At 39.0% G+C, this 23845-nt stretch overlaps 1 protein-coding gene across 3 annotated transcripts in view; it reads right to left on the reverse strand.

Moving 5' to 3' along the window:
- Positions 1-15324, reverse strand: part of SCAF8 (SR-related CTD associated factor 8) — an 82860-nt gene extending 67536 nt beyond the window's left edge. For all 3 annotated transcript variants that reach the window (XM_088519603.1, XM_088519604.1, XM_088519602.1), the window contains exon 1: positions 15081-15324. In XM_088519603.1, the coding sequence (XP_088375729.1) occupies positions 15081-15110 (30 nt within the window). In that variant the 5' untranslated portion in view covers positions 15111-15324. The remainder of the gene's footprint in view (positions 1-15080) is intronic.
- Positions 15325-23845: the final 8521 nt, after the last annotated feature.

A 23845-nucleotide genomic window follows, 5' to 3' on the forward strand; every position in this document is an offset into this window, starting at 1 on the left:
CACTTGTATCAGAAATATTTATTGAAAGCGCAGAATTAGCAGGTAACCAGATAACTCCACACAACCGTCATAAGGGAAGGCCGCATCTCAAGCTACTGAAATTCTTTCAAGGCACAATGAGTACGCAGACAACAGAAATCAGTGATATAATTCACCAATATGGACCATCAAAAGACATTTAACAAAAACAAAGCAAAACAAAAAAAGGACAAAATAAATAGCTTGATAAATTTCTCTTTAAAGACAGAAGACAAACAATTTGAATAAAGTCATTTCATTCACAATAAAGCTAAGCTCCAGTGCTCTGTACTTCCAGAGCATCTACAGCACTCTGGATAAAGTTTGACTACCAAAAACTGCAAGAGAGGTGATAACAACAAGTGATACTAATAAGTAATGAAATAGCAGATTAAATAAGTTTAAGAACACATGAAATAGGGGACATTGGGTCTGAAGCTATCGGTATACAGGAATGAGATCTGCTGATTGAAAAGACATTTCTTTTAAAGTATCATGTCAATAGTGAACCAGAAAGATTTCAAAGGCAGTAAAAAGGGAAAACAGAATATTATGACCAAAACACTATTTAGGCCACTGTACTGACGTACAGTGCACTCAACTGGAATACACTAAAATTTCTGCCTTCGTCTCCCGTCTCCAAGGTTCATAGGAAATCACTAGGGATAATGAAAACTATGCAGTAGCTTCTAAAGGAAGAACCAGGACTCTTGGCCTGCATTTAAGATTACTGTGGGCAGGGCAAGTCAAGCAGGTAAAGGTGGCTCTAGGTTTATATTCCTGGGAATTGCACACCTTGGAGAGATGTTCTGGTGGGCCTCAGAACAAAGGGACTCACTTACTACCATCAGGTCTTCATCCAGATGCTGTAATGAACATCTTTTCAGTAACTGTATAAAATGGGGTTAGTAACCTGCAGGGTATTATAGAACACAGGCCTCACTTCAAAAAGAACCCACTCAAATGAAGTTTGAGCCTTATCACATCAAGCAGCTGCATTTTTTTTCCCCACAGTGGAAATCGTTTAATTCAAGGTCAAAGGTAACCTGCTATAATCTTCAAGAGGCAGATAAAGCCCAGGTTCTGAAATATGTTGGTTATATTACAATATAAGCCGGAAGAAGAAAACAAAAGGTCCACATACACACAATCCATCCCACAAACTTCAAAAAACATGCATTACAGTTGAGCTGCTATAAAATTTGGTGTGCTTTGTAGAGAATCTACCTAAGTCCACTCATTAGCCATTTATTTACTTTCCTCGATAAACATGAACTCCTATCAAATGCCCGCCTGGGAAGAAAGAAAAATAAAAATAAATCAGTATTTCATTAAATATCTGATCATCAAGAAGAAAAGATATCTTACTACTAACAAAAACATTTTTCTGTAGTTATTTTTATAAGTTCTCATCTGGAAGGACTTGCATAGTTGAAGTTCTTTTATAGGAAACATCAGTAAGTACAGAAAATTATTTTTAAAATCTGAGGCACTACTGCAGTGAATGGCTCAGCCTGGGGGCTCTTCTTGAAATGTGTTTTCCGAGAACACAAACTGCTCTGAGAACACAGCATCTCTCTCAGCTGTTGAGGACATATGCACATATCTGTTCAAAATCTAATTCAAAAACCGCCTGATATATCATAAGATCAATTTCTTTTTCCGATTTATTCAGAACTGATTTTGCACCAGAACAAAAAAGAACATGCCAGTCCACACAAAATTAATAACCATTCACCAGCTATCTACAAATTTGGAACTGTTTTGGAAAAACAGATGTTAAAGAACCAAGTCATAAAGAGCATTAAATAGTTTTCCTATACTACTTTGAGGGAATAATTTTATTTTCTCCCTGACAAAAAGAACAGCAAAATAAAGGCTTCCACATTACAGGAAAAAACAAAAAAAGTGTCAGTGATTTTTCAACTCGGTGCATTTAATTTAAAATAAAAATTTTTGCAGCATCTACAAAAATGTTAAAGTTGTGAACAAGAGAATGAACTAGCTACTTTAGGTATTGTAGGTGGTTGAACATACTCAACTTCAAATACATTGCAAACCAAATTGGAAATAACAAAATAAAAAAGAGCTTTAATCTTCCCATCACATTTTACCTCTAGAGAAATTACTGCACTAATTTTCAGCAAGTTTGGGGGGAGGTGGGAGATTTATTCTATTGCTTGGCTGTAGCATGATTCTTCCTTGCCATGCCCATGCACATCATCATTTTGACAACTAGATGGGGGTTGTTTGATAAAAGTATTCATGTTCGATTAAATGCTGAATATAAAACCCAGAAAAAGAGGGAGGCTTGAACCAGAATGGCACTTCAGGGACAAAATGAGTCTATATATCTTTATAAATATAAAAACCAAATCTTAACCTGTCTCAGCAAAAGCAATTCTCAGGGTAATGATCTTGCAAGGTAAGAATTAAAGCCAGCCACGACGCCACAAGCACACAACAGCTTATCAAATAGTCTTGGAACTGATCTAAAAAACAAGCAATTGCTAGAGTGTATTTTTATTTCATTTCTGTAAGCCCACTTCTTAAACTGTTTCATCATTGCATTATTAAAGAAGAAGAAGAAAAAAGATTTTCCTCTCTTCTTTACAAGCTCTTATCCTAAGAGAGCTATACAGAAACATAACAGCTAGACAAAGGTGAACCCTGCATTATGTCTCCATCGGTACTCAGTAACTCCTCCTCCTCAATCTCCAGCATAGCCTGCGTATCAGTCACCTCTAAATCTTGCCCAAATAAACTGCACGCCACCTATCCAACTTACTGGCCCTGTATAACACTAAAACATCAAGTATCAGGATTTACTGCCAAAAGAAGATGAAAAATCCCACAGCAAAGATAGCTTATGCTGCTAACGAATTCTGCTTCGTAGCAAGCAGGATTCTGAGTTCAAAATTCCTCAATGAGGGATTTGAACCACAGAGGCTTGTGCAGGTGCTCGCATAGGAAACTCGAGCAGTGCTATGCTCAAGAATCTAGTGCATGCAAACATCAAACAGGACAGGTCCCTTTTCCAGCTCCTACAGCATCTAAGTTGATGCTTACAGAACTGCCCTTTTAATGATACTTTCACTGTATATCATGTTAGCCACCAGTAACCCAGAACTCAACAATTCTTGAACCAGAGTAGAACCCGAAAAGAGCATTAGTATTTTGTAATTTCTGTTCCATTACCTCAACTGTCCTTTTAGTCTCTCACTGCAAGATGCAGTTCTAGTAGTACAGTCTTGTAAGGTGGAAATAAGAGATAGTGGCAGAAGATAAATGTGTAACAGCAGCATAAGAGATCTCTATTTCTTCCTAATAATTCCTAGAATTCTACTTGCTCTTTTGACTACTGCTGAGCTTTGAACAGACAATTTCAATTACCAGACCTTATCAATTACCAAATGATGTCATCTTAGAGGCCCATCACCAGGTATACAATTCAAGAATTGCCTTTTTCATCCTCATCCCCGCCATGTGCACTACTGCATGCTTAGCTTGATTAAGCTGCAACCTGTAATGTCAGTACAGCAGGGTGCTTCGACAATCCTTCATAGCTGTCTCTCCACCATCACTACCCTGCATAACTTAATACTGTCAAACTTTCTTGCACCGTTATTGCCCCTTTTCCGCAACATTTACGAATGCACCAAAATGTGTGTATTTCCAGCACAGAACAGATTCCAACAGGATTCCATCATGATTTCATAATTCATTTCTACATATGGACACTTTCCCCACCTCTCTTTTTAGTAGACAGCTTTACATGTAAGCAGAACTCCTCCTTACTCCACAGCAACTCAACTTCCTTTCAGACTGCAGTGGAAGGATCTTGTCAACCATCTTCTGGAAATCCAAGTAAGTAGTATCAACCGCTTCTCATGTATCTGCATGCCTACTGATACTTTCAAATAACTCCAATACATAAATTACATTATTTTCCTTAATAAAAGCCACATCAGTTCTTCCTCAATTTATCATACTCATCTCTCTACTTATTTAAACAAACTCAAATTCTGCTATTTCTTATCACCTCTATCTCTTCCGTTCTTACATTGGTCAAGAAGATCTTTATGACATTGCTTTTACTATCACATACTAACACAAGTTTTTCTCTTGCACTACACTCTCCATTTTTTCAGGCAAACCTTATTACCTGGAAATAGATGAAATTCTCCTTAATAGAATTTTATATTTCTTTCTTGGACAATGAAAGAAGACTCAGATCCCGAAATACCTCGTTGCGAAGCAAGTCTGCCAGTGCAACCAATTAAACAGATTCTACTACTTAAATGTAGATTCATCCTTAAAACTAGCAGGTCGGCGGAAAAATCCAATTGTGTTCGCACTTTTATGTTTTCCTCTATCTGACACAACAATTTAATCACTTTACAGCAAAAAATCAATGATAATGAGAGCTAATTAACTAGGTAACAGCCAATACGCCAGTATATATAAGTGTTAGGATTAACAAGATTATCAGTAGTTCCCTCTTCCAACAGCACTTTATATAAATTGTTGTCCTATTTCAAAAGTTAAGGGAGAAGAAAAAAAAAAAAAAAGGGCTTGTTCAAAGTTTTAATGAGAAGTATAAATTATACATTGAAGACTGCGGACAGATCAGATTGATGCTATAGTTAAAGCACTGAATTTCTGCTCTGTGTTTTATTTTAGTTCTATTAAGAAAAATGGTCTTCCAAAGAATAAGTAGGGCAAGGCTGAGAACTCAGCAGAATATTTCAAAATTTGATTGTGCAGTAATGCAAATAGTTTTAGTAGTAAAACTGTATTTCAAAGAGTGCTAAAAACACTGAAACTGAATTTTATTGTTAATATCTGCAATTTACATGTCACTGCAGTGAATGAAGATCAGTTGCTGTCTAAGTTTTCTCAAGTTTAACCACTCAGCACACACACAGTAACTACCTAGTTAGTTGCTTACACAGCAAGCTGTCCCACCTCCGTGAGTAACAATGCTACAGTGGCATTTCTAGAAAGGCCGGCATTTCATTCTGAAATATTTCACCACTCTTATTCAACATGCAAGCAGTACTTAGTATCCTGAATAAACACATAGAGTAAGGTATTAATTTTATTGAACCTCAGATGCATGAAATAATGTATCCTTTTTCACATCTCTGGCCACAGCCAACATGAAAAAAATGGCAAGGGATAAGACTAATTTCGCAATAAGGCTTGGAAACTCAGAAAAACCCTGGGATCCAAAGAAATTGATATTCATATAGATGACAGAGATATTTGCTGTTACAACAGCTATGGGAATTAATATTTTGATAGCAGTATTAAGCTGCCTGCTTTAGTACTCACATCAGTCACTATGTAAGAGATCACCAGCCAATGCCTGCGCAATCAACTACCGACACCTCCATTTACAGTCACAATAAATAGTACTAGCAAGGACAGATCCTTACAGTCTCTCTGCAGCTCTTGGTCATACTGCTACCAGGATACAACACTAACCAGATAATGTATGCAATGAATGTTCAGCAAGTCCTAAATTTGTTATTCACAGGACAAAATAAACGATCGGCCATGCCTAGTACATATTAACCTAAAGAATTAGGTCAACTTATTTCATATTCCAATTCCATTAGAAATAAATCCAATACAAGAAACAGTCACTGAATCACCAAATATTTGTATCTCTGCGTGTTCTCCTCCCCTCCCCCCCCCTCCAAATTGTCAGTCATTGCTTTAAAAAAGGAATGAAAATCAACAAGCTTCTATTATGTAGCATTTTATACTCTCTCCAGAGATTTATTCTCTAGGGAAAGTTATCTAAGGGTTACATAAGCCTATTTCTCCGTGAATAGGAAGCTTTCTTGATGCTCACTAGGGTCTACCAGCAGTATTTTTTATATTAACCCCTTCAGCACTCCACCGCTCCATACACTTGACTCAGGAGTGCATGCAGGATGATTAGAACAGCAGATGTTCCATATTCCCCATCACGTATCTGACTATGCACTGAGGAAAAAGGAAGAATTCTTTTCTTGCAGTAATCAATAGAAGACAATACAAGGCATCAAAGCCCCCCCCCCCCCAAAAAAAAAGACAGCTGTTGAGAATTACAACCCAACAACAGCCATTTTACCAACAATTGTTTTAAAGGCTAGATTATGTGGTTTATAGTAACACACACAAAGTGTCTTTAAATAAAAGTACGTTATGTATATAGTGGTTTTAATAATATGGGTAATATTTTGTTATTTTAACTATATGTACATTGACTATGTATAAAGTCAATGTGTTTGATAAGCTAGTAACTGTTTTGCATTTCATTTATATACAGAATAGTTACAAAAGTATACATAAAATAGTTAAAGGGCACCAAGAACACAATTTCAATAGATTTAAGGCCCATGTCAGTCATATTGCACACCACTCCACAAAGTTTTGTTTGAAGAGAACTTCAGAATATACTTCCTAACTGAGCACATGAGCAACTGGGGAAAACAAGATGAAAAGACAGTAAGCCATTCTCTAACCGGAAACATTTTAGCCTGCAAGGAGGTGGGGTATTATCATCACTGTCTCTGCACAATCTTTCTCCCATTCACTTCATTTTTAGAAAACACACCTATGATCTTCAAATTTACTGGACCTTGGCCATTTGAAGCAAAATGGACAAAATTCCACTTTACTTTCCATATTTTAGAGCCAAAGGCAAAATAGGGCATATATTCTAAGCTCCAAAACTCTGCTGTTGATGAGATCTTTACAAGCTACTCCATCCTCATACCTCACATTTTACCAAAACATGCCTTCCAAAAGGGAATTCAGGCTATTACGGATAAAATGAACATACTACCTTTATTATTTTTTAAAGAGCATCTAAACTTCAGAAGTCTGACTCCAGCTCTAAGCACTATTTCTAGTAATATTTTCTTCTTTAATACTTTTCTATTTTCCCTCTAGAAGATGTAATGAAGTCGTATCTTGCTTCTTTCAGAGTGGGTAAAGGAAAAACTCTTTCAAATCTTTCTTTCTCCCTCCCCAACTATTTTCCAACTCTAATTTGTTTCTGTTTTTTAAATGTTTTTTGAAAATGTTTTCAGTACTCATTTCTTTTTAAAAAATATTTTTAGTAGTGTATGGTATTTTTAGAGCTAACATACATAAATTTATTATCGTACATGTGTCTTCTTACATCCAAGAATCTTAGTAGCTCTTCCACTGTCACACAAAAAGCTAGTGTTCTCTTCACACCAACATGAAATTGTTTTTTCCCATATCTTCTAAATTCTCTTTGGTTACTACTTTCAAGGAAGGCTTACGAGTTCTGTAAGTAGAACCTGTACCTTTTCCCCTCTAAATGTGCACCCTTGTATTTGACAGCATTAAAATCGATCTGTTTGAGTGTTGCTTTGCATGAATAGACTATGAACATAACACTGGAATTTAAAGAAAACATCTGGATCCATGTCTAGTTCCCTAGATCACATGCAACTAAGAAATTGACGTTTAATTTAGAATGGCCTCTTTACTTGCTCCTAGCCCATTATAAGCCATAAAATATAATCCTTCTTCCCCTCTTCACTCTTCAAGTTCCCTCATGAACTTTGGGGGATTACTACAAGGGAACAAAAAGCTTAGAAGAAAAAACATTTATCACCTAAAATAACTAGGCAAGATTGAGGGCTTTACCTCAGACCTAACGCAGATCAAAATGTTCAGAAGAACCTTGAAAGCAGATTGCATAAGAAAAAAATAAGGAATATAAAAGGAGCATTTCATTTTCTGTATTTTCTACATTAATATTACTGATCACATTACTGCATTTTATCATGATTCTATAGCTAATTCTACAGAAGAACTGAGAAAGTGCAAGCACAAGGACACTCTCTATAGAAGTGCAGGATTTAACGCACTGGCTGTTCACATTTGAGAAATGCCCGTTGTTCATGTTGCAGTGTATTACTTGGTACAATGTGCTGCAGTATCAAGTCATGTATCTTAAAAAAGTCTAAATATAATCATGCCTCTACAATTGTGAGACATGGAATATAAGGACAATTCCTAAATATTACAAATATCAAAGACCTGCGCATATTTTTTGGCAACTGACTTTAGGGCACACAACAAAAGCTTACTAATTATATTTTCTCCTTAGATTTTAAACTTAGTTTACATTTCCTCCATTCCCAAAGAAATGTCATAATGTAAGCTAAATTCAAAACCACCATTTGATCAGGTTGATTTCCCAAAACAACATATTCATTATAGAAATGCTTTCCCTTTCCTGTTAAGTGTTTCAATTTAAGATTTTGAAAACTAAGAAGCAATAACTACTACATATCTGGCAACCATGCCATAAAGACTAAGATGTTACTGGAAGCTGTAGTAGAGCAGATTCAGAGAATAACTACTGCCTTTTCATGAGAACCAACTCTGGTTTGCTAATATGTATAGAAGATTGAGTATTCTGAGAAACTCTAGTCTGATCAGACCTTTCTGTGGGTTTTGACCAATCTGATTAATATAAGCTCTTTGGTCTTAACCTTTGGAAAATCCAAAGACATTTATAAATACAATTAATTCCCTTTGAAAAATTGCAATCCCATCAATATCAAAATATGAAAATTGTACCATCTTATCTAGTCTAATAATTTCTAAATGGTCTGTCATTAGAGCTTCATGAAGCCATGCCATGAGGCCAGGATTTTTAAACCAACAGTTCTTTAAGGAATGGCTTTCAATTCACGGTATTTTATGCTTCTGTAAAGAGAAAATGACCTACAGAAAAATAGGGATGGAAGGAAAAGATGCACATTTAAAAGTAATTAATAAATCAAAACAAGAACACCTTCCACACCAAAAAAACCCTTGCCACTCAAATCTAAATGAATTAATGCATAGAAACATTGAAACCTAGGCCTAAATACACACGGAGACTGATCTTCTGAAATATCCTTTCAAAAACACATGCTATTTCAACTAGAAATTCCAATTCAGTAATGTGAGACAACTGTGTTCAGTGTCTTCCATAAAATACCTCCTGCAGGAGGTACCACTGGTGTTCAGAAAAAGGTTATTTACTCCACCCTAACAAAACTCATGTTATGATTAAGACAGATATTCACAATAAGCAAGGCGAAGGCATTCAGTAGAACTGTGAGGGACAAATATAGACAAAAACTAGTGCAGTCACAGCCTGCAAGCACACCTGCTTGCTCTTTTACTGAACAGTTAATCTATAGAATAGAACGAACTATTGAGTAGATTTAAAAAAATGTGTAGTTGATTGCTGCTACTGTCCTTGTTCCCAGAGAAATACAGCATATAAAGTAGAAAAACAATTTCAAAGAAGAAAGAAAAGGGAAGAAATACACATGCAATTCATTAAAAAATGTGATACAGGAACAAGGACTAATATTATTCATTGAGCTCAAAGACAAGCTAGCCAAAATCTGAATATAAAAATTGACGAGTTACACACTACTGTGCTAGGCCTTACTATGAAGTTACATCAGTCTTTGCTGAGGCCAGGAATGCAGAATCTAAAGAATGCTGAATCAGCCACTCGGGAGGTATCCAGAGACAGAAGGATGGACCAGTTTTACAGAGAAGAAAAAAAAAAGGTGGCCTCTTCCCAAATGAGAAAGACTCTCATCTAAATGATCCAATGTCTAGTCCAAGCTTTAGGGCTTGCTTTCTCAAATACTTTTGTCCTAAGTTCCTAGTTTTTTGTTTGTTTAAGAAAGTCATTTTGACTACGGAAGCTTGCTCTTATAGCCAGAGGAAAACAGACTGCTTAGGGCAAACTCAAATAAAACTTGTAAAGAAAATCTCAAGTATTTTGCAAAAGACTGTAGCACAAGTGAGGTCTCAGGAGTATGTGATGAGCAAAGGACTAAGGTCATGCAAGTTCACACCTGCATTTGTGTTAAACTGCAATATGATTCACTGTTCTCCTACACGAGTAGCAAGCAGCACAAATATTTAACTATCAAATAGTGACTCAAAAGCATTAACAAAATCCAGTGATCTACATTATACCCCCAAGTAAACAGGGATCTAATTTAAATCAGGTTTAAGAACCAATTTAGAGCACGCATATGGAAGGCAGAAGAATAATCAATGTCTGCCCTCTATTTCTTCACAAAGGAAATGAGGACAAATTATCAAAACCAGACGGTATTGCGCAAGATATATACAGAAGAAAACCAGCATTTTGGTCCTTTAACAGATCCTTGTATGATCATATATTTACAAAGGTAAAACTCAAGATTCTTCAAGATTTCTAGAGAAAGCCAAAGGTCAGATCAGTCTATGAGAATCTGATACTAAAACTGTAAATATTTATTCAGCACACATGGAAACTTTTAACCAGATGAACATCAAAGTCTCATTTGCTACTTCCTGATGAGAAAGTGCTTTCTTTCTCTGTGTCCCATTAACAAAAGACAGATAGTCAAGAGCCACTGCAATTCAACTCATCCTGGGAAGCAGCAGGGTAAAATATTCTAATTTCACTAATAATTGCTCTACATATTTTCATTTTTTCTGTCAGGAATAATTAATTAAATGATTACATGAAATTAATCAAGAAAACTTCAAATGTATCACAGTTACAGAAGTCTTTAAAACAGCACAGGATATGAAAGAAGGGTACTCTTTCACCACTGAAACTAGTAACAGGAGAGATGAGTAAAAAGACAGTATCTCACTTTCTCAGCAGCTAGGAAAAATGTTCTGCAGATGTTTCAGGTGCATCAAACATGCTGAAACTCTATTTAGCATGTCTATGGTGATAAACTATTATTCACTTTAGAATCAACAGGCATTCTTTCGAGAAAAATAGCTCCTTGTCTTTTAGAATATGCTAATATAACAAAGTATTATAAAACAAAATGGTCGATTTAGTTTTCTATACTTCTCTGTCTCTATACTCCACTGTTCCAAAATCAAAATGTGGCTTATTTGCAAATGTTACAGTTCTGAAACTGCAGCTGACTGAACTCTTCCCCACCACCAACATATCTCCTAAAGAAGTATCATCATACTTGTGGCCAATAGGCAATTAACTGCAAAAAGAATATACAGGCACCCACATAATCACTGAAGTTATGTCCATATCACTTACGTTATTTCGGTAGCACCAGTTAACTCTAAATTAACAATGATTATTTTATTCATCGCATCCTAGCATATTATGTAGCCCTCGCAGCCCTTCTCCACACCAGATGCTCCTTGTGACTCCACTTTATGTTGACCCTTGTGAGGGACAACTAATGTTGGCATCAGTTGTGCCTCAGGTCTAGCAGTTCTGTGAAACAGTTTTATTTAGGGTTCTTCAAAACCTGGAAGATATTTAGACAGAAAAAGGCAAAGCAATTTTCCATGATTTTCCCCAAAGCGAACATAGCCTGTACTTTTTCTTTCTGACATAAATGCCATGCAAAAATATAGCAGGGGCACCATCACAGAGTAAGGCTTGAAGAAATCAGTAGAGGTGTGTGCCTGTATGTGGACGGATAACAAATATTATGTGACTGAAAAATATTAAATGCACAGAAATACTGTGTTTAATTCAAAGAGATCAGCGCATTACTATAGGAGAGTTTTGAAGGAAATAGCCTCTAAGCTGACTTTGTTCTTTCAGCTTAACTTTTATACATACATATGTGTATATATATATATTTTCAAGATTCCTGTTCTTCAATACTTAAAAATGCAGTTAACATGCCTAACAAAAAATGCATCAATTTCTCACTTTTATTGTATTTAATACCAACCTGTTACTTCCATTTTCCCTAAATGGGATTCTAATCCTATTCAAATATATTCTACAGATGGAAATCAATATAAATCCAGAAAAAAGTAAGAAGCATATATGCTTTCAGACATAAAGATTCTGTTTATCTCCTTTCATGTTGTCCGTATACATTATTTGCATAATAAAAGCTAAAAAATAATTTGGAAATACAAATTTATCACTGTAAAAAGCAGAATTACTTCAGGAATATTTTGGGGAGTATAGCACATAAACTACTTTTTTCATTTTCAAGCACAGTACCTGAAACCAATTTTACAATGGCTACACATCCAGCTGACAGCTACTCTTTACATATAACAAATACTGCATTTTAATTATTGAAATAAGTTTGCAAGTAAACTATTATCATCTGAGTACTGAAGTTGTGTCAGCACACGTTCTTGCCTCTGGTCTATCTCGATTTCTTTCTAACAAAATCCATTTTACAGAACATATAAAGAACATCTGAAGATGTTTTGTCCCATCAAGGTCTGTTCTTGAGTTTGATGTTGTGCTTAGCAGTAAAACTTCAGAGCCTGAGGGAAGACCTGGAGCAAAATCATTCTTCAGTGGTTATCATGCGTGATGCCAACTATAACAGATGACAACTGCACAGTATGAAACCCTGACAATTACCTCAAAATATATTTAATCACCTACACAATCCTGTATTTTTCTATTCAACTGTTAATCATTTTTAATCAAATAGTAAAATACCAACTACGACAAATAATAATACTAAGTAAGTTTTTATCTACGAGCATTACTTCTTGTTTTTCACTTCACCCTTCCTAGAACTGAAAATTTCAGGGCTAATTCTCTCTAAACAATTTGGTACAAGCCCGACAATGCCAAGTAGCATCACTAATTACGGAACAACTTCTCCCAAGAGCAGGCATTATTTCCAGTAGTCAGAGTTCAAAGGAGGCGGCCACCATACTTGAAATATTTCTTTCTAATCAACTTAATGACAAGCCCATGTTAATCACTTCAATGACGACTGCCACACAGAAGAGCTATAAGACTGGATCCTACTCGGCTTAACCACACATTTGAAATAAGTCACAGTGCACAGGCAGGCAGCTGTCTTCAGTTTCATTGCAGGACCCAAATACAATTCCTTCCTCGAAAACAAAACAAAAAAACAGAAGTTCCCAATCAGCAGTGTTTATCTATAATGTTGTTTCTAAACTTGTCGTGTGGATTTCGCCAGTTAAGTTACATAAACTGTTGTAAGATTATTAACTGAATCCAAACTGTATGAGAGAGGTAGTTTTTTCTACAGATTTACCCTAGTCCATCAGTTGCTAAAGTTAAATTGCATCTATTTTAAGACAAAAGTCTCTAGAACCAAACTCCATTTCTGGAGTTTAACATGACCTTAAAACAACATTAAAAAAGTATAAAAGAATTTTAGAAGTGTAGTACAAAAAAAATCAAAAGTTAAACATAAGTATTCAGATAGAGTACTCAGTACAATCTATGGACTCATATAGTTCAGCTATTTTAAATGTTTATTAATCATTTCACAGTTCTAGAATGCTAGAATGTTTCTAAGTCAGAGGCAGCCATGACAACTCAGTTTGAAGTGAAGCTCTGTACTTGGTACAGAGGCACTGTACCGGCTACCAATTATATTAAGGTTTCCTAAAATGTAGCAAGTTTTGTACCATTTATTTCCAGGATGAGGGTCTGGGTTATAGCATCTTTAAAATCAGTGTAGCCTAGCATCCAAATATAAAGGTCAAAGAAAAACAAAAGAAAACAAAAGACAAGTCATAAACCTATTCATGTACCAGTTGTGCCAGAGGAAAATAGCTGGTTAAAGAAATCATAGCCTAATCTTCCATATTTGCTTTTCCTACAACCCAAAGTCTACTCTTTTTGATGCATTTCAAAGACTGAAGCCAAGATCCAAAAGCTCTACTTTTTCCAGTACAACTCTCAGCTTAATTATTCAGAGTTAACTATTTTGACAGTCTCTATACCTAAGTGCTCAGAAAATTAGCCATGAGGTTTTGTTTTGTTTCTCCTCAGTAGGGAACTGAAGACTTTTGCTCACACATGTAGGTGTGAATGAATAAAAAGATTCTGAACTGTTTGTGCACCCTTTTTTTCTTGTCATCAGGCTCTCCTTTGTCCATAGCTCTAAAAATATGATATCTAAGATAATTAAAAAATAAAATAGAGCAAAAACAGTTTCTAGCATTTATTTTTCTTCCAGTGACCACAGCATAGTATCTTCTACTTGGAAGTTTGCATAACATGTTCTACCTAGAGTTACACAGACACCTCAGTTATGGCTGCTCAAGCACCTGAGTTATCAGGAAGGCTTTTAAAACAGGCAGATCCTATCTTAATTTGGCTTGTAGAAACTGCACAGCTAGCACATCATTCTACTACAAATCAAATTAACATTCGTAAAAAATAAACAAGACAGCACTGTACTACTTAAGTGATTAAAACCATGCCATTTCCATACGCAGGGCAAAGAGAGGGCAATCCAGGATCTCTAATATGCATGCAGTCTGGAAAAGTATACATTGTAACCAGAGCTGATACTTCAGATCTGTAATATAAGTCTAGTTTTCTTAGGACATGCACCTTCTTATACGTAAATGATTTTATTTTCCTTGTTTTCACACTAGCTTTCAAAGATAAGCATTACCAAAAAAAAAAAAAAAGTCTTATAATACCATGGAACATAACAGAGTGGTGAGAAGGGGTATCTTGCAATAAGAGTAACAAACTAATGGCATTAAGGAACCAAGTTCTATAGCAGTATCTGAGCTTGTTACTGCGCGTTTATGGGTCTTTCAGAACCCTGTCAACCGAGCGCTTTGGCGCAGCACGTAAATCCCACGTAACAAGCAAACGGCGTTTGCGCCTTTCCCGAGCGCAGATCTCAGTCCGAGCCCCCAGGCCTTTAGGTCGGCGCCCCCAGATTCGGGAGCAGCAGCTCCGCGAGGCGCCGGGCTCGCGCTGCGGGCCTGCGCCGAGCGAGCGGGGCGGCGGCGGGCGGCAGGAAAGGCGAGCGGCGCGGCAAAGGGAACAGGCCCCGCGCCGGGACCCGCCGCCCCTCCTCGGGGCGCAGGAGAGGCCTCCCCGGCCGCGCCTGCCCGCAGAGCCGCTCTCCTCCCCGCCGCCCGCCGAGGAGGCCGCTCTCCGCCGCGCCGGCCCGAGGCCCAGGGCGGCAGGGCCCGCGGTTGCCGCCCCCTGCGCGGGCGAGGCGGGCGCGGCGGGCGGAGGCCGCGGCGGGCAGGGGGTTACGCACCTCGCTGTTAAACGCTTTCACGGCCTCCATGTCGCGGCAGGGAGCGGCGGCGGGGCCGGGCGGCTGCTCTCCGCTGATGGCGGCCGCGCCGCGCGCGGCAGGGAAGGAGGGAGGGAGGCAGGCAGGGAGGCAGGCAGAGAAGGGGTTGCTCGGACTCCCTCAGGGGCCGCGCGGCCTCCCGGCCATGGCGGCTGGCGCAGGGCACGGGCGCCGCTCGGTTCCGTCCGCTCGCGGCCTCGCCGCCCTCCCGCGCCGCGGCCGGGGCACGAACAAGGCGCAGCGGCTGCGGCGCGGGCGCCAATATGGCGGACACGCGGCGGCCCCGCGCAGCGCAGCGCGCCGCCCCGGGCGCCCCCTGCCGGCGCCGCGCCCGCGCCACAGCGGCGCCGCCCGGAAGTGGGCCCGGGGAGGGCGCCGCGCGTTAACGGCTGCCGAGCCGCGCCGCTATTAAAGGATTAAATAGCAGAAGTCGAAGCGCCCAGACGCTCACAAGTCGCACCGCGACAGGCCGAGGACTCCCCTGGACAGCGCTTTTGTTTCCAGCCGAAGGCCGCATCACGGAAGCGGGGAGCTGGCGGCCGCGCCTCTCTGCTCCTCGGGCCGGCCCCGCGTCAGCCCCGGCGGGGCCCTCGCGGGGAGAGCGCCCGCGGTCCCACCACAGCAGCCCCGCGCCCGCAAACTGCAGGAAACCCAGGAGAAATAAGGACGCTTACAAAGTTTAGCATTCTGTGGTACCCTATTTACCTTATTTGTTCAGTTTTTCCCTCCCCCTCACCCCCCAGGATTAGATTTTGTTTGTTTCTTATATGAAACTAATACTATTCCTACCACGAGTTTTCTAGTAGTTGTTACTTAAGTCCTACTATGATTTCAGTTTTATAGAATACACATTTCTGCTTAAAACACAACTTTCTCAGCGAGCAAACTGAAGCAGCACCCTTGTCCATCATACTCCATACATACAGTACTTGCTTCCTTGAACCACAAAGTCTGACAGGAGGCCCATCTTTACCACAGTTCAAAGGCATTTAGGATGAAGCCTCAGATTTCTCTCTAGTTGCTATTTTTCAGAGTATTATTGCATTTTCAATGCTGCAGGCACAGTAAAGGTGTAATAGTCAATTAGGTTCTGATCAGATCTGTGGTTCGTTATCTTCCAGTAGACGCTAGACCATTCCTAGGATAATCCTGGCAGTCCCTACCTACCCTCACTGAGCACTTCTCACACCTCTGCCACAACCACTGCCAGTTAAAACTCCTACTACAAGGCCCCCCTCTCTCCCCATCCATTCCCCAGATTTGGGGCTTTGAAACTCAGGCAGGTTTTACTTTACAGACAGGGCAGCTTAGAATTGAAGATAAACTCAAAATTTAGGGCAGACCCACTTCATTACAGAAACACAGCTTCAAGTAAAGAAAGATTAAGTGTTGTCACAGAAGATACTGGATTTTTTTCTTCTAACAGAACCATTTGGAGAGAAGGCCCATGTCTAGCAACTGATACTATTGCATTATTAGGCCACTGGGACAGTTAAGGGGGCATGTGTAGTTCTAATGAAACATTAGAATTAGAAAGTGTGAACGTATCCTTACAACCTCAGCTTGCAAAGATAGAAAAAGTGTTTACTAGCCAATTCCAGGTATGAACAGCCATTTGTGCTTAAGGGAAGCTCAAGCTAAAATAAGACCTATAACTTACTTTCGTACATTTATGTAAAAATACAGGTACAAAAGTCTTGAAGAATTCAGTTCTAGCACTAGAAAAAAAAAACATTTCAAAACAGACTTAAGTGTTTTAAGGAAAGTTAGAGAAATGCTCCCTGATAAATTTTAGACAGTAGAAGTAGTAAGAGTTTATTTGGGATTGTAGTTTATAGAGCAACCATCCAACCCAGCTGTAAAAGATAATGGCAGAGAATATAACTTCTTATAAGATGAAATCAAGTGTTTACTCTCTGGTTCATGTTTTCTGATACAGGTGGAGAGCCAGTTCACCACCTGTAATTACCCGAATCCTTCCTTCACATCATTTACCTCCTCTCCCACCCAAATATACCTGATCTACAGGCTGATGCCACCCTGCAAAAACAGAATTCCTTCTCCCAGCCTGTTAAGAGAATTTCATTTGACTCTACAGACCATAATAGAAGTGAGCACAATACACTAACAGTTGTCATTTCTCTTTATTGTCTCAAGCAAATAATAGAGCAAAGTGATTAATTTGATGTTTTCCTTCAACCATTTTGTCCTCCTTTCAAGCTTAACAATTAAGAACTAGAATATCACATTATCTTAAAATAGCAGTATAGACATGACAAAAAAAAATCAAGAAACTTTTAGCCACGGCTTAAGATCACTTTTTTTTTTTTTAAAAACCAAAAGCAAGGGTGCAAAAATAACATAATAAACAATAAAAATCAGTAGGCAGATTATCCCAGGTATAAATCTTTACCACAGATAAATATGGAACTGGATAAAGTTCTCTGGATGAAGAGACCAAGGAGGGTAAGAAAACCTCTTACTTCTGCAGAACAAACTTAATATACAATTATAGCAAATGCTTTCTAGTGTAGTTTTTCAGTAAAGACACCAGAGTGGCAATATATAAAGGATAAAGAAAGTCTAGGTTTCTACCATGAACACACAGTTTCAAAGTGTTAATGACATGGCATTCAGCCATACATGTCACTTAGATTTCTTTCCAGATGCCCTAATAAAACATAGTTCATTCAATTAAGGCATATAAAGCTGAGAGAAGACAAATCCCAAAACTGTACTGTAATGTTTAAAGCCTCCACAAGAAAGTCTGCATAAAAACTAAATCAGAGGAACATCAGCAAAACCCTTTCTTCCTTTTCCAAAAACAAAGCTTCTGTCCAAGCTCGCAAAGAAAAAAAGACACTTGAAGTTTCCTAATAGATTAAAAAATAAAAATACACTACACCCACAGATGTTGCTGGCCAACCAAATACTCATTTTTCCAAAGTGCAATCAGAAAAAAAGGAAGAGTTTGATATAATAGGCATTAATAGTGTTGCACACATGCGGTTTGAGGAAAAGAAGTTGTGCGCTGTATTCTTCACCCATAAAAGCCAAAGAGTTCATGTCTAGCAATACCTTTTAAGCCTTCAACAGTCTTCAAGATTCATGAGTTGATAAATGCATCCTGCTTACCTGCCTTTGTTACCTCTAGGCCAAAAACTAGTACAAGAAGTCACTAACCAAAGTCACTTGGGAACTCCACCCTTGAAATGAAGTACCCATCACTTCTGCAGTTACATTTGACACTGAACTTGATGCTTATTCAACTCATATGTATACTTATATACATATAAATATGGCTTGGTAATGAAGAGCTGTAACATGTTTAACATGTTTATAACATGTTTATATACAACATGTTACAGCTCTTCATTACCAAAGGCAATGGGAAAATGAGCCAACTTGCATACAAGGAGCACTGGAGCTCTGCAAAACACCACCCAGATGGTAACATGGATAGTGTCAAATAAGAACTCCTAAACCCAGCTAGGCTGGGTCAGCATATGCAGTAACTCAGGTAACTCCAGCACTGCAATTGCCAAACACTGGCCATTTCCAAGGGAAAATTAGCTTGCCCCACATGTGTCCAAAATACTAAACTCTTCAGATCCTTATCTCTGGATTTCAGCAGCGCAGAGGCATTCCAGCAGCTATGAAGAACTCAGCTCATGATGATGACAGATTTGGGAGTTGGCTGGCTCAGGTACAGCGGAGCTTAGCAGTCAGCTTCCCTGATGTCTTTAAATATGTCAAGCACACAAGCAAAAAACACCTTCTATACCTGAGTGGTCCCCAAACAGCCTAGTTACCTTAGTGTGATACTTTAGCTTGTTTCCTGCTCCGTCTCACTCAAAGCTTTGATGTCAGAACAGGGAAGAGGATATAACCAGAAGTATGCATCTTCTAGCAAATTCTGTGTTAAAAAGGTCATTCCCAGCTGGGCATTATTGCAGCATTCCTGACATAATGTCTGTGCATGCTGTGGCAAAAAAAAAAAAAAAAAAAAAAGTTACACCTAAGTGCTGAGAATATCTCCCAAATGCGTAACCAGATCAAGAGGAATTACAGAGTGCAACTGCATGTCCACAAGGTTCCTGATGAACTTTACACAGTTCAAAACTCTTACATAGCTTTCCTGATTGTAAAAGCATCTAATGACACTTCACAAGAATTCATTTCCTCCCTCCACCCAAACTTGCTTCCTGGGTTACAAAAGACCCAGAAGATAGTTAAGTATGGAAAAAACAAAGTCATTCTTCCAGCTATCCTGCAAGTGATACCTCTCAGTAGGTAATCTGGAAAGTTTAGTCAAGCTCCCCTTGGTCTGATCTACAGTTTTCTCTATTTTGTGGATTTTTTATTCTTTATTTTTAAAACCAAAATACAGGAGCAAGCTCTTATGCTGGTTACATTCAAACCAAAGGGGAGAAAAAATGTATACTACATTTAGCTCAGTGTATACTACACAACTAGTTTTGAGAAAAACATTATGCAATTGCTACAGCTTCCCAGTCCAAGTCTTTGTTTACCAAACACCAGCAAAGTTCAGTGCAGCGCTGGCCAGCACAACTACCTTCCTGTGAGTGTTACACAGGACTCCATAGAGAAATTTAGAAGAGCAGACTGGCTGCTCATACATTAAAGAGCGGAATCAGGTATATTGCTGGGGAGAGAGGGCAAGAACAGACATACTCTTGCTGTCAATACTAGTATTTACTTCGCAGTTTAATCCAGATCCCCCACTGTTTGCTTTAGCTTTCATGCAGGACAGCCTATGTTCTAACCTTTTAAGTAAATTTATTTTGCTAACAAGTATGCTTTATAATGTTTGTCCCAGCTCTTCTGCAGCTCTTAAAACTTAGACCTAAGAGCATTTATAGCCTCATATAAGACAGTATGTATAGAGATGTATATAGTTATGTATGTAACCCACCTATCCTTTCAGTTCCTTATAAAGCTCCAGATGCATAGGTGCAACATTACTGCTACAAAGACATAAACATTGAGGAACTTTATATTGGGTTTATATTTTGAGACTTGGTCTTTATATGTTCTTTTTAATACAGCAATAGATCTTAGATTAGTCTGAAGTTATAGAGTGAGGTTTCAAAAAGTCCTTTTTCATCCTTCTTATAAAGCTTCGTAGCTTTGAATCTGGACTGTTCAGTGTCACGAGTTTGAAAAGCAGCACAGCAGAAGTCATCTTGTCATGCTTGGTAAGTTTTATAACGGTCATTCTCTTCAAACAGCAAGCATTAGGAAGTCAGCAGCAGCGTGGCTTTCATGTCTCAGATGAAAGGCTATTTTGCTTAAAAATGCTACTACTACAAGAACATGAAAATTAGGAACATTTTGTATCAGATCCATTCTTGGTACAAATATATTAGTCAAGGATTTACTTTCTTACTAAGCAGTGACAGAGCTCAAATCACTGCGAAGTTACTACGTGATGTACTCAAATGCACAGTAGGCTACAGCAGAGGCCTGGGTGCATGCAGAGACTTTCAGGTTAACAGCAGCACTTGCTTCCTGGGTCTAGAAGGCAGCAGGCACAGAGAGAACAGTCACTCTTTCACACTTACCCCTTCACTAGTACTTCTCAGGAGTGAACGTGAAAAGTTTAAGTAGGCTCCTACAAAAGTTTTCTGTATTAATGAGTTTTTTTTTATTATTATTATTCTTTAAAGCCAAAATTCAGGACCTGGTTACAATAATTAAAATACTACTTTTAAAACCCCATCTCCCACAGAATCAAAGTGTTTACTTAAAAAAAAAAAAAAAAAAAAAAAAAAAAAAAAAGCCCTTTCTCCAATCCACACAGCTACTGAGGGAATTCAGTGTTATGAGCTAGGTCATTCTTAGTCTTACACTTGCTTTGCAGGATTGATAAAACCTGGTTATATTATTTATATTAACATAACCAAACAACAAATAACAAAGCTTATTATATTAAGCTTTTATGCAATCGTAAATATTGCTTTCATCTCAAAAGACCCCAGGTTGCTCTGACTCTTCACCAAGCTCAGCATTTAATCTTCACGCACACAGACCTACGTGTAACTGACCGGACAAAAAGGCTAGCCGACTACCAGAAAAGTCCCTTATGAATATTTGTGATCCAAAACATCCTGATGATGAGACAGATGCAAGTAAAATACAAAAACGTGGCAAACAGCATAGCTAACACTAAGGATTAATAACTTCTGCTTTACTTTACACTTGATGTTATTTTTAACCTTACCTGGCTTTACTAAAATGCATATACATACAAACACTAATATATGTTCGTACGCCCCCCAAATAAGATCTCTCAAGAGAGCCGTTTCCGAGAACGGCTTTCCCGACACGCAGGCAGCGTTTCCCGAGCGTCTCCCTGACGATCCCCGGAGGCGGCTCCAGCCGCAGTTGCCGCTCGCAGGTTCCGCGGCGGCGCCCCGGGACCCGCCTCAGCCCGCAACGCGCGTCACGGCCGGCGCCGCGGGCGAGCGCGACACCTGGTGGCCGCGGCCGGGGGCGCCGCCGCTGCGGGCGGCCGCGGTAACGGCCTCGGTAACGGGCGGCCGCGGCCCGGAGCCAGGCCCGTCCTTCGCATCGTGCCGCTGCTGGCCCGCCTGCGAGCAACGGGACGCGCGGCCTGGCGGGCAGCCGCTTTCGTCCCGCTTCGTGCAGGGAAACGTGGCTCCCTTCTCTCCAAGCATTCCTGTCCCCCGGGGCCTTTCTGTCTCCCCACAACCCAGACAAACCCCATCCTAACAAAAACAGCCCTCCACACGCTCCACCTTCAGAGGGCACTTCTGTGCACTTTTGCCAACAGTCAATAACCAGGCACATCTAATAATACCCACATAATGTACTTTCCCAGATCCCTGTGGTGGTCATGCCTGCCTGCCCTTTCACAGGTGCTAGCCTGCCTTGGCTCTCCTCCCACATCAGTACATGCTCTCCAATAGTGTGTCTTTAACACTACAGCTGAAGATAGATCAATCTTATAAGGCCAATTCTGCACGTTCACTTTTCATATGACCTTCCTATCTCACCATTCTGATTACCCATAGCCAGAGTGATAAAAACAACAAAAATATCCCAAAACTATTCTGCTATTGAACTACCAGAATCATAAAGCATTGCTTTTAATTGTATTCAACTCAGTGCTATGCTGATTGTGTTTTGACACATCAAAACAAAGCTCTGATTAAAGCTACAGCTCTGACTTATTTTTATTCAATTTAGTTATTCCAACTCAAATGCAACCTTGTTACTAATGCAAATTCCACAACCTGACACCCAGAACTTGTGAACTCTGCATTTGTCCTTCAAGCACCACATTATTCCAGAGCTCTGCTTCAATAAATTCAAGTTGTGAGCTAGCTATGGTGGAGATGCTCTGCATTAGTTATTTCTCCTAGTTATTTTAGGTGGAAGGACTCAAGTGTGTATATATATATATATATATATGAAAATAAGAATGTATAGGACCATTGGTGCCTTTAGATACCCACTAATTTTTTTTTGCCTCAATTCCCTCATCTTTGAAAGAAAAAGTGTTTTCTCACACTCTGAGCTGCCTGGTTAGGTAACAGGCAATTTAGTGATAAGGACTACACTTCTTGCTCTCTCAGCAACAGGACTCCTGTCTGTTTAGGCTATGCTAGGCTCAATTACTGTTAGCAATGGTGAATTTTAATGCTTCTTTATAAGTGAATCCCGTGGTAGATGTGTTAAGACTGAACCTGTAACAAAGCAGCCTAGCTGAGGCTTCCTATGGATAAAGTGCACAATAACCACAGGTATAAGGTCTGCCAACTGCATCAGCTGTATTTGCTTAATTACATCTGACAATCCTTTAATTAAAGCACCGATTTTAATGAAGGAAATCCACACACTAGTCATTTCTGCTGATGCTATTCCTACCTGATAAAAATATAAGGCAGTCAGATCTAGCAGGCACTCTGTAGCATCTACAAATCTTATAACCCTGATTTCCAAATGTTTAGTCAAATAAAGTTTTGAAAGAGAAAGTACAAGATGTCTCTAACTCAACAGTTTTTGCTTGTTCAGAGAAAAACATTTAATACACAACTTGGTCCTTATAACTCTGCAGAGTAATTATTTCCAGGTCTAACTTCAAATTATCTTCTTGAATTTATAGACATGAGTAAACCCCTATGGAGGTTTACATAAAGAAACAAAGGTCCATCCAACCACAGGGTCAGACTCTGCATGACTAAGTGGTGTTGGCATTTGCTTAGAACTCTTCAGATCTATTTGATAAATAGCTCAGGCTGGACCTGAAATATAGGGAATCAGTCAAGGGCAATGCTAAATTGCATGCTTCTGTTGCTAGCAAGAATAAACAAGCAATGCCTGATCTAAAAAGGAAAGTACAACAAATACTATTGTATACGCTTTATCACAAACTAAATGTAGCCTTTAAGATTTTGGCAAAATGCCAGTGCAATCTTTACTATATTTTATCTACCATGAAATTAAGATTGAGTTCTCATCTACTATAATTTATTATATCTGCCCTTTCTGTAAAACTTCAGAGATTTTTACGCATAACTAGAGAAGAGCGGAAGAAAATACTACATTAGAAAAACAACTTCAGAAGGCAGGCAGACACTTGTTAGACTGCAGTTGCAGAAGAATAAAGTGATCTGAATACTATAACTCTGTATTAGTTTTAAACTACAGTCTATTTAAGTTGTTTCACTCCAGAGCCC

Source organism: Tinamus guttatus, unplaced genomic scaffold (assembly GCF_059628265.1).
Source record: "Tinamus guttatus ecotype Peru unplaced genomic scaffold, ASM5962826v1 Tinamus_guttatus_pri_ptg000063l, whole genome shotgun sequence".
Taxonomy (NCBI): Eukaryota; Metazoa; Chordata; class Aves; order Tinamiformes; family Tinamidae; genus Tinamus; species Tinamus guttatus.